The 12,242-nt window shown below is 41.4% G+C and overlaps 1 protein-coding gene across 6 annotated transcripts in view; it reads right to left on the bottom strand.

Annotated features, from left to right (window-relative positions):
- Nucleotides 1-12,242, bottom strand: part of lpin2 (lipin 2) — a 160,138-nt gene that overhangs the window by 12,255 nt on the left and 135,641 nt on the right. For all 6 annotated transcript variants that reach the window (XM_069921744.1, XM_069921746.1, XM_069921747.1 and 3 more), the window contains 4 exons: nucleotides 10,528-10,617; nucleotides 7,222-7,292; nucleotides 2,491-2,635; nucleotides 1,597-1,745 (listed from right to left, as the gene is read on the bottom strand). In XM_069921744.1, coding sequence (XP_069777845.1) covers nucleotides 1,597-1,745; nucleotides 2,491-2,635; nucleotides 7,222-7,292; nucleotides 10,528-10,617 — 455 coding nt within the window. The remainder of the gene's footprint in view (nucleotides 1-1,596; nucleotides 1,746-2,490; nucleotides 2,636-7,221; nucleotides 7,293-10,527; nucleotides 10,618-12,242) is intronic.

Below are 12,242 nucleotides of genomic sequence, written 5' to 3' on the forward strand. Positions count from 1 at the left end.
TTAATGGAAGTTAAAATCGTTTGATGTTGATATGAAAGACAGCATATTTGAATACTAAAAAGGTAAGCAAATAAGCACTTAATATTATAACCTAAAGATTGATGCACCCTTAAAAACACGTTCCAAGGTTATTCTATGTAATGAACGTTTATGAGTCTAATGCAAGAAACTCTCTGGATAGAATAAGATTTCTGAAAAAAAAAATGTTAATTATTTGTCAATGGGTGCACACTACTGCTTGCATTCAACAGGTACTGGTCTGCTCTACCCCAAGAAGCTGGGCGGATGCAGTGATGTAGGCACCTGACTGATTAAAGTTGAAGTGTTTTCAAAAGGCTAATAGAAGGGTAGTCTTTGTATCGGAAGGTCTGGAATGTGCCAGGATAGAAATTATGCTGCTCCTGCAGAAGATTATGATAGACATAGATAGGGTAGACAGTGGACAGCCAGCATCTTTTTCCTAAAATGAGACGAGCAAACACCAGAGGACAATTGTAAAAGGTCTGGAATGAGTTGCCAGAAGTAGTTAAGGAGACTGGTGTATGGATACAAGAAAAATAGAGGATTATGGGTGTGAGGTAGGGAAAATTTAGTTTGTTGACTAGGCTTATATAGATCGGCTAAAGGGCCTGTATTGTGCTATATTCTGCAAGAGCGACACAAGTCAATTCATTTTAAGTCTGACAGTTGATGGATTTTTGTTAACAGATGTTTTGGTATCAGTCTTAACTTCACAATGAAAGAGGTTTGAGGTGCTAAACAGTCTCAGCATATGCACTCCATGAAATTTCCAGTGGGGATCACCATCAAAGGATCAAACATTCCAGAAATTTATGGCACTCAGTACTCAACAGAAGGACTGAGGGTAGGTTCAAAAGACTGCACTCATACACACAATTTTTAAGAACTCATGAAAGTAATAAAGGAGAAAGTAGAAACAGATTTATAAATTAGATGACCTTTGTTAATCCTGGTCCTGTTGAGCAGAAACTTAAAACGTCACTGTAAGAAGCTGTTCAGAGTCGTTACATAATGATTCAAAAGGATATGGACACTGGAAAAAGACAATGAAGCAAAACAGAAGGCTGGATCATATAAGAATCAAGGAATGCTACAGAGTGCAATTGGGCTAATAAAAAAGTTCAAAGTACAGATCAAAGGACAAAGTATAGCTCAAAAGATTTTTTTTAAAAGAGAAAAAGGTGCAGGAAATAAATCAGTTTACAAATGGCATTGTGCCTTTAGGAAAATAGCCTCGTAATACAGGAGTTAAACAACCAATTTAGGAAACAGTGAGAGAAGCACATATATTTCAGTTTTAAAAATACAACCATCATAATTTTAACCTTCATGGTTCTTAATGATAAGACACTGGAAAAAAATACAGATAGTTTTTTTCTTAAATTATGCAGCAAATTACATTACATTATACAGCATCATGCATGCAAGTAGCAATAACCTACATAAATGACAAGGTTCAAAGATATCATCGTACAGGTTTGCTTTAATCAATGTGACACGAAAGTGCTTCCTATGCATTTATTGAAAAAAAAAAACCTGCTAAAATATTTGTACTTTGATTTTTACACAACCTACTTGGTTATGGTTCCATCAATATCAGATATGATGACTTTATCATTCCAGTTCCAGAGGTATATTGTTCCTTCACAGCGACAGGTACCTTGATACTGTGTTGTTATACTAAAGACTGCATCATTTGGCCCCTCTTTCAGTTTAAGACTTGCCTTTGGGATACATGCACAAAAGAAGAAAAAGAATGACTTCAAACAAAAGCTCTCTACTTATTTTGGTTCAAATTCATTCTCAAATGTCATTGCACTACCATCAAGTCACCAGTCATAGCTAGAGGAAAAAAAGGTTTCAGAACAAAAAAAAACATGCTCTATTTTTCTGAACAGCAGGCATGTGGTATTAGTGTGGTTGGGATTATTTTGGTTGTGTTGGACAATTTGAGCTGAAGGGCCTGTTTCTGCACTGTGTGACTCTATGACTATAAGTTAGCGGCTTTGTTTTAAAATTGGAAGTCCCTACCTTTCCTAGAAGGCTCAAGCACACTCAGTACCATTTTGACACAAATTGAACACCTTTCCTAAAGTGGAGAATTCATTTTAAAATTGGGTAGAGAATAAACATACTTCTGCACTTGGAAGTCTTACTTCAGTTTTTATACACCTTTGGTGTATCTGTTTGAGCTATGTTAAGCATTGGTTCAAAAATACAAACTGGTTTAAGTTTGAAACAGATTTCAGAAGTGTTCTAGGTTCTCTATTGCAGATATCTGTATTTGAGCAAATTGGGTTGAGAAATTATAAAAATTGGATTCAACATCAGTTAGTGATTTAACAAATTCTCTGAAATTCTATCTGCAAATGAGACAATTAACATAATAATAAAGGAGAACTACCCATTTACTAAAAAAAAGTTACAATTACAATTTGAATGAAGCAATATCATGGAAAATGTTCTTACAATTTGTTTTGTTGTCAACCTTAGAGACTTCCTGTAGGAGACAGAATATCCCTGATTAGGGTTATCAGAGTGTTTTGGATCATTTGTTGTTGGTTCATTTAGTTGAGTTGAGTCATCATCAGTAGAAGAATCCTCCTCCATCGATCTAATCAAGAGTTAGAGCAGAGGGAAATGTCACTCACCATTTTAAAATTACCCACATACTAATCCAATTCAGAAATAGTGTCACAATTGACATATGGGTAAAAGTAAAGATTGCATAACTGATTACACATTTAGTAAGATAATGTTACATATTACATATGTAACATATGTAACATAATATTGCATATTTAGTCAGAAGGCCCAAGAGCTATGGCTCGAGCGATTCCCGGAGGGCTCGGCAGTCCAGCAGGTCACAAGGTTCGGGCATGACCACGCCAAGCCCGCCCCTAGCGCTGCGGTAGAGCATCCGGCCCCTACAGGAGCCACCAAGAGCATAACCCGGGACACGGCATCCGCTCCAGGCCTCTGCTTCTACCACCAGCACTGGGGAGCCAAGGCTCGGAAGTGTCATCACCCCTGCTTGTTCCAGGGAAACAAGCAGGCCGGCCGCTGTTAATGGCTGCGGGGGCTGGCCAAGGACACAGCCTCCTCTACCTGCGGGACTCAGACAGCTGGTCTACGGTGTACTGCTGGCATTTCCTGGTGAGTTCATCAATGCGCCTCACAACCCCCAGCGGTCGCCACACGAGCTGCTTCCACACCTCCGGGCCCGCTTGGACTCCTTCGCACCCCCACCGCCGCCCAGACATGGCACATGGCCATCTCACATCCCCAGCGAGCTGCTTTCTGCAGAGTACATTTTTATTCAGCGGGGCCCGCCCGCGGCACCTCGCAGAGACCTTACGAGGGGCCATACAAGGTTGTCCAGCATTCAGGGTGGACATCGGCGGCAGGCGGGAATTGTTTACTGTGGACAGGCCGAAGCCAGTGCACCTCAACCCCACTGAACCAGTGATTGTGGCCCAGCCCAAGAAGCGAGGGCACCTAGCTAAAAAGGACATTGGTACCGGTTCTGGGGGGGGGGGGGGGGGCTGTGTGGTGAGGCAGGCGAACCGGCCCTGCATGTAATCCACGCGGTGAGGCAGCCGGCCAAAATGGCACTGTTGGGGTTTCTCCTTCTCAGCACAGGGCTCAGAAGCCTGCGCTGTGGGACCACGTGATGCCTGGGTGATGTCAGCGCCCCCCAACGCGGTTCTCAGCCAGGTCCAAGCTGGGAGTATAAGTCCAGCCCAGCAGCCTGCAATAAATCAGTTCTACTCACTCTTTCAGTAGCAGTGTAGCTGCCGCTACAATAAACCATTTTTCCCCCCAATTTGTACAACAAAAGTTGATACAATCAACAGATGCATCTTGGTTAATTTTCAAAATACAAGTTATGTGGATCAAACTTGAGAAATTAAACTTGTTAAACCACCCCCCCCCACTTTCATAAAATTACAAAATGCGTTGAGTTCCTTGTGCCTGTACTGAGTACCAGGATCAAAACATTGTTTATCACTTTTTAAACAGATAAAACCAGTTTTCCCAACGAATTATACAAAAATAATTATTGCATGTTTGTTTTGGATCCTATGCAGTGCTAAATAACATCTAAATCAGTGGTTCTCAACCTTTTTCTTTCCACTCACATCCCACTTTAAGTAATCCCTATGCCATTGGTGATCTGTGATTAGTAAAGGATTGCTTAAGGTTGGATGTGAGTGGAAAGGGAAGGTTGAGAACCATTGATCTAAATGTTTATTCCATGATTCATAGACCTTTCTGTGCAGCACATTTGTATAGAGAAATTACAAAATTTTCTACATGCAATGGTATGAAATGCATGCATGGTATTAAGTGAGATACTTGATTGCTCCTGCAGAAAACTCCTTTAATTTATGGCTTAAGATTTGAGACTGACATCATATGAAGATCAGCTGTGCATTACGAAAGTGAATCACGAAAATCTGTAGTCACAGTGGTTGAAGTGAAAAAAAAAACCAAAATGCTGAAGAAGTTCAGCAGGTCAAAAAGTGTTCTTTATGTGGCATAGGTAGAAATACAAAACCAACATTTTGGTCTTGAGCCCTTCATTGAGGTATGAGGGAATGTTGGCAGGCATCTGAGAAAAAGGATAAGGTGGGGTGGCAAAGGCCAGAGATGGTAGGTGGATGAGGGGTGGGAGGGGACAGCAGCAATGAGGGGGAAGGGAGGGGAGAATGAGAAAGACAGGAACAGGGGAGGGGAAAGAAAAGGCAAGTTTAGCAGAAAGCAGAGAAATCAATGTTAATGCCAGTTGGCTGGAGTGTGTCCATATGGAAGATGTTCTTCTAATCTGAGAGGGGTCAGGGTGGAATAGTGCAAAAGGCCATTGTCAGATATGCGAGTCTGGGAGCACAACTCAGAATTGAAATGGTGAACTACTGGGAGGTCACTGTGGTTGCGGATGGAGAGGAGGTGCTCAGCAAAGTGATCACCCAATCTGGGACTGGTCTCTCCGATGTAGAGAATACCCCTCATCCTCACCTACCACCCTCTGCATCCAACACATTATCTGCCGGAATCCTCCCTTCCCGGCCTTCTACAAGGTCCACTCCCTCTGTGATTCCCTCATGCATGCATCCCTCCCCACCTATCGCGCCACCTCGGCACATTCCCCTGTGGCTGCAGGAGGTGCAATAATTGCGCCCACATCTCCTCACTCACCATGGCAGGCTTTTCAAGTGAAGCAACACTTCACTTGTATATCCTCAGGACTTTCTACACCTGGTGCTCCTTTTGTGGCATTCTCTACATCGGAAAGCTCGATTGCAGATTGGGGGAAATCGCTTTGCTGAGCACCTCCTTTCCGTCAGCAACCACAGTGACCTCCTAGTCACTCACCATTCAATTCTGAGTCCTATTCCCAGACTCGCGTCTATCTTTGGCCTTCTGCACTATTCTACTCTGACCACCCTCATATTGGAAGAACAACACCTTCTCTTCTCTCTGGTCATTCTACAGCCAAATGGCATTAACACTGGTTTCTCTGCTTTTTGCTAAACTTGCTTGCCTTTTCTTTCCCCTCCCCTTTCCTGTCTTTCTAGTTCTCCCCTTCCTTCCCCCTCATCTACCCAGCCATCCCTCCTCCCCCTCATTGCTGCGGTCTCCTCCCTCCCTTCATCTACCTATCACGTCCTGTCTTTGCCAGATCCCCTTCCCCCCATGCTTGGACATCTGACGGCATTCTCTCATACTTTGATGAAGGGCTCAAGCTCGAAACATTGGTTATGTATTTCTACCATTGCTACATAAAGGACACTGTTTGACCTGCTGAGTTATTCATTAAATGCCACAAATTTGCTAACGGTTCCACACTAGAATTTACAATTATTAGAAATTATCTACATGAAACCTGGTACTCCAGATTAACCCTTTGGACTCTGGCCATTTTTAACCTTTAATAATATATTATCCTGACTGGGTCCATGGGTAAGCTACAGTACAAGCTGGTGGTTGGGTATAAAAGCAGTCTTGAAAAATGTGAACAAGGATTATATGTGCCTGAAAACAGAGTCCAAAGGGTTAACAACTCCATCTCACAGTAAATAGTCTCTGAATCAGCAAGTTCTTGACAGAATAATTAATTTAGTGCAAAATCACATGATGCAAAATAAGAGGGACCCAACAATGTTCAAGGGACAAGATAATTCAGTGAAAATAAGGGGAATGAGAAAAAAAGAAAATGAATAGAAAGATCAGATACTAAGAAATCTCCTATAATTAAAATCTGAAGGAATAAAAACCCAGAGTCTTGGTTGAACCACACATTTATATAACTCTCTGAATTTTGTCCTGGCATTGATAAATGGCAACAATTAAGAGCTATAATATCTTTATTCTTCTGTATTTGTGGTTTCGCTTTCCATGGTTTCAGTGACCCATGGTCCGAAACTGAGCAGAAAGAGCCACTTTCTTCCCACAGCCCTGTTTCAGTCCCAACTAATCCGAATGCCACACTCTCTCCCCACAGCCCCGTATCAGTCCCTCTACTGATCCCACTGCCCCACTCCCTTCCCACAGCTTCATGTCGGTCCCCACACTGATTTCACTGCCCCACTCTCTGCCCATAGCTCCGTGTCAGTCCCCATACTGACCCTTAGCTTTGCTAAGTATATAATATGGTGTTTGCACAATGCCCACATCTCATAGCGCCCAATTTCACAGAACATATCATGGTTGTTAAGCAGAGTATACCCTGTATAGGGTTTGGTACTATCCGCGGTTTCAGGCATCCACTGAGGGGGTCTTGGAACATTTCCCCTGTGGATGAGATGGGGGGTGGGGGGGAAACGGACTACTGTATTGTTAAACAGATAGAGTGACAATTTAAATTGCACTGCATCAATGACTATTAGACATAGGACTAAGTAGTACTGAGCCAAATTGGAAAGGTTCCCAATTTAGCACATTTCAGCTTGGTTGGTAAAGGGATAGCACAGCATTGTTCAGTGTTTCTGGCTAAATACAGATCCAGGGAAGCTTTTCCATTGCAAGAGAAGAACCATCTCCACATTCACATTAACAACAACTTTCTTTTACACATACCATACAAATTCCAATAAAAGTTATAAATTTCAACAAAAAAAATCAAAGATACAAATGTAAGACCATGAAGTTCTGCAATAGTAAACTTTGAGATCGTTTCTAAAATATGTCGAAATTTACCTGCTGGTGACAGCATTTTGGTTTTGATCAGCTTTGTTTGTTTCATTCAGTTTTTCTTCTTTTGCTTCAGGCTGCCAATTCATTAAAAAACAGCTATTATAGGGATTATTCAGAATTTGTACAAATCAGCTCAACCTATTTAAAAGAGATTTAGCCAAATGTTGCTTCCCCCCCCTCCCCCCCGCCCCCACAAGTGGCCAGGGTGGGTACACCAAATACTGTAAAATCCCCATTATCCAGCATTCAATTATCTGGAAACTCAAACAACTGGCAAAATAAATAAATAGATAGATATTATGAATACAGTTTTAAATAAAAAGTTTAAATTGCCAAAGTAAATGTTCTCCAAAGCAACAGGCACATGAAGAGTGCTTATTAGGAGCAAACATTCAGCAAGCGGAGTGCCCCGGTCATGCCCCGCCTACAGCAACTGTTTAAATAAGGTTTCAATAAAGTTGTTTGAGTAAAATGGTGGAGCCCAGGATGAAGAACCAGCCAGTGCTGCTCACCACTGGGGCAACTCTCCCAAAGTGTCTCCCTTGCCTGGCAAGACTCTATCTTTATTAGTATATTATTATGTATATTTGTAATGCTTATTCTGAAACTTGGGCGAGAGGGGTTTCAATTATGGCACGGTTCGCAATGAAACAGTTGGCTCGTGCAATGCTGTTTCAGCTCTTGCAAATGGGGTCAGAATTTCAAGGCAGGGGTACCGAGGGCTTGACTGAATATTGGTGTGGAGGTGAATCGGGTTGCACTGAGGGCCTGAGAAGGACACCAGCGTAGATGTGAGTCAGGTTGCACTGAGGGGCTGAGGACACCAGCGTAGTGGTGAGTCGGGTTGCACTGAGGGCTTGAGAAGAACATCAGCGTAGAGGTGAGTCGGGTTGCACTGAGGGGCTGAGAAGGACACCAGTGTAGAGGTGAGTCGGGTTGCACTGAGGGCCTGAGAAGGACACCAGCGTCGAGGTGAGTCGGGCTGTCAATGCGGGGAAGGTGCACTGAAAGTCTGACTGGGACACTGGTGTGGAGGTAAGTCAGGCTGTGCTGAGGGTCTGACTGGGACACCAGGATGAAGAGCCGGTTGATGCCACACACCATGACTCTTCCAAAGTGTGTCCCTAACCCTGCCTAGTAAGAGTTTATATCTTTATTAGTATTAGGTATATTAGCAAAGCTTTATCTGTAAACTTGGGGGAGGGGATTTAATTGTGATGGTGGCACAGTTAGCGTAGTGGCTAGTGCAACACTGTTCACTGCCAGTGACCAGGATTCGAATTTAAATTTTGGAAGCTATGGGAATTACTTGATTAAAGTGAACTTTATGTAATTAAAGAGTACAATACTGATTTTTTTTTTGTCAGATTACTTTGCAGTGTCTTTTAAACAGTGTATTCTTAATGCAGGAGTATTAGTTAGGCATTGTAAGAGTGAGTCTCAGTCAACTGGAAAATTCGCATTTCCGTATCAGTGGTCCCCATAGGTGCTGGAAAATGGGGATTTTAGTGTAATATATTGAGTAACATCATTGTTAGCATAAAATACATAAAACAACAGATTTTAAAATTGTAATATTTAGTATGTTATCAGAATTCTGGGAGCACTCCCATTATCAAAATGGAGCTTGCTTGTATCTGAAAGTAAACCCCAGCTGTGTAACAGAGATTAGAAACTTAAATGGCTTACACTGTAATCTCCCGGATATTGCAGCAAGGGTAATCACAAGAGCCACCTGGAAAGAACATGTTAAAAAACCCCGTTTCCATCTGGACTTTACTGCAATTTCTTGTGGACCTGGCATGACTAGCTACAAATAGCCAAGGAACAATCATATTGTAGAGAACTGAACATTATTTCAACAGCATGCTCAGCTCATGTTCCCAGTAATTGCATGTACGTCATAGGATAAACAATCACTGGTAGTTCTGACCAGCTAAAGTCACTGGCAGGCTATATGGGTGAAGATCTGGAGGAAAGCAGCGCAGGAAAAACCTCTCATCCGTAACAAAGAGGTTCAAGAGTCTGAGATCAATCGGTGTGGGAGGGAATAAATTGTTCTTGAACCTCAAGGTGCTGGTTAGGCTTCTGTGCCTTCTGCCTGAAGGTAGCTGTGTGAAGTGATTGTGACCAAAGTGATGGGGATCATTTGAGGTACCATCTCACATAGATATCTCCAATGGACAGGAAGTTGATCCTCATGAGGGACTTGGATAGGGTTTGACCATTTTTGTAGCTTTCTGTGTTGCTTGTCACTCAAGCTTCCAAACTAGGCCCTGATGTCACCTGCCTGTATACTTTCCGCAATGTATGTGTAGAGGTTCAATAGACTATTCTACAACATGTTAAATCTCTTCAGGCTCTTTAGAAAGTCGAGGTGCTGTTGTGCCTTTTCACAGTTGCCTCAATGTGCTGGTTCCAGGAGAGTTTCTCCAGTAATGTGCATTCCCAGGAACTGGAAGGTTTTCACCCTCTGTTGCTGGGAATTGCTTGGGGAACTCCATCAGAGATCAACCACAGCAAAATTCTTCAAAAATTTAGGATTTCTACAATAGGGCGTGTTTATATTAAAATTCTGTGCTTTCCAACACAGAGGGGATACCACCATTACTTAGAAAAATCTTAACCATTGCTTGGAAAATCATTACACAGCATGATCAGTACCAGTCATCTGCCATCAAATGTAAAACATGCCCCACATCCCAACAATTACATAGCCATTCCTTGATTTACAAAAGGGTGTTGATAGCATAGAACTGTTCTGTTAAACTAAACTTTATAAATCAAAAAGGCTGTTAAAACGCATTGGAATTCATTCACTGCACCACATTATTTTTCATAATGAAAAATAGCTTCAAAGTGAAGGTGTGGCCTAGAGTCAATACCACTGTAGCCATATTTCATAAATTGAACATTGGTTAATAATGGAATAGCTGTATAGGATTAGTCCAAGCATTATCAACCATCATCAACAAACACAATCAATGTCCAAACATGATCTTTAAAGAGTGTACCCATTAAAAAAAAATCAAAGGTAAAAGATATGTTTCATGGAGATGTTTTGCATGTTTAAAAATGACTTCAGAAGCAAACAATCCATGGGCACATGTTATTGTTGGGTAGAAAGGCAATTAATTGATTCTTTGTCACTCTGGTTCTAAAGATCAGATTAACTGCTGAAAGGTGTTATAATTAATTCTTTTATCTGCGTAATACTGCACATTTATCACTCAGCCGCAATTAAGGTAATTAAACACTCTTAAACTTGCGTTCTTCTGTCCATGATGGAACAGGTTAAACTAAATATACCTGTTTGACAGTACTATCCTTCTTGCGCCAGAACCACCACCTTCCAGACTTCTTTGGCATCTTCACTTTCACCCAGTCATCAATCGTTTTCTACAAGTGCAGAATCAATGTGGGTACATGTGAATTTTCTTGATATAAATCAATTGCTATAGGAGTTTAAATATTATCCATTTATCTCTTTGAACACTGATCACTTTTTATTTCTTTTCGTTTAGAAAATGTTTACTTAATACAGACTGATTTGCATTTTATGGTGCTGTTCAATAAACCAGATTTGATGAGGGAGTTTAAAGTAAAAGAACCAAAAAGAGACAGTGATCACAAAATGGTAGAATTCACCCTTCAGTTTGAGAGGAAGAAGATAAAACTGGACATTTTGGTATTACAACTGAGTAAAGGTAACTATGGAGAAATGATAGAGGAGTTGGCCAAAGTTGATTGGAAGAATACCCAGGTAGGGAAAATGGTACAGCACCAATGGCAAGAGTTTCTGGTAATAATTCAACCAGGATTATTTCATCCTGAAGAAGCATTCTAAAGGGAGGGTAACTGAGGCTGACAAGGGAAATCAAAAACAGCATAACAGTAAAAGAGAGGGCATACGATTTTGTAAAAATTAGCAGGAAACCCAGAGGATTGGGGTAGCTTTTAAAAACCAACAGACACCAAAAGTTTTTTCAAATATATAAAGAGAAAAGCGGACAGCAGACCACTGGAGAAGTGGTAAAAGGGAACAGGAAATGGTGAATGAACTGAATAGGTATTTGCCTCAGTCTTCACAACAGAAGATACCAGTGGCATGCCAGAAAATTGAGAGAGTCAAGGGGCAGATGCTACTTCTAAGAGGAATATGCTTCAGAAGCTGAAGATGGGTGTCACCTCGATGAGATAGGCTATACCCCAACATTCTGAAAGAGGTAGCTAATGAGATTGTAAATACATTAATAGTGATCTTTCAAGTATCGCTAGTTGGGAATGGTTCCAGAGGACTGGAAAATTGCAGAAGGTCACTCCACTCTTTCAGGAAGAGAGGAAAAAAAAGACAGAAAATTATAGGCCAGGAAGCCCAACTTCAGTGGTTTGCAAGATTCTAGAGTCCAATATTAAAGATGAGGGTTCAGGCTACTTGAAAGCACAAGATAAAATAAGCTGAAGTCAGCATCGTTTCTTTCAGAGGAGAGATCCTGTCTGACAAATCTATGGGAATTCTTTGAAGAAATCATGAGCAGGACAAAGGAGGGTCAATGGATGTTGTTGACCTAGCTTTTCAAAATGCTTTTAACAAGGTACTGTGCATAAGGCTGTTGAACAAGATAGATGCCCATGGTATTATGGAAAAGGTATTATTAGCATGGAGAGTTGATTGTAAAAGATCAGAGTACGAATGAAGGGGGCCTTTTCTGGCTGGATGCTGGTGAATAATGATGTTCCACAAGGGACAGTGTTGGGTCTGCTACTTTTCATTCCCTTTGTAAATAATTTAGATGACATAATGTGGCCAAGTTTCGGATTATATGAAGGTAGGTGAAAGGGTAGGTAGTGATGAGGAAATAGACTTCAGAGAGATGGATGTTGAGAAAATGAGCAAAGTGGCAGATGGAATACAGCATAGGGAAGCGTATGGACGTTCACTTTGGTAGAATGAATAAAGAATAACTATTTTCTAAATGGAGAGATAATGCAGCAAGTCAAGGTCCAAAGCAACTTAGGAGTCC

Source organism: Narcine bancroftii, chromosome 2 (assembly GCF_036971445.1).
Source record: "Narcine bancroftii isolate sNarBan1 chromosome 2, sNarBan1.hap1, whole genome shotgun sequence".
In the NCBI taxonomy this organism is placed as follows: domain Eukaryota; kingdom Metazoa; phylum Chordata; class Chondrichthyes; order Torpediniformes; family Narcinidae; genus Narcine; species Narcine bancroftii.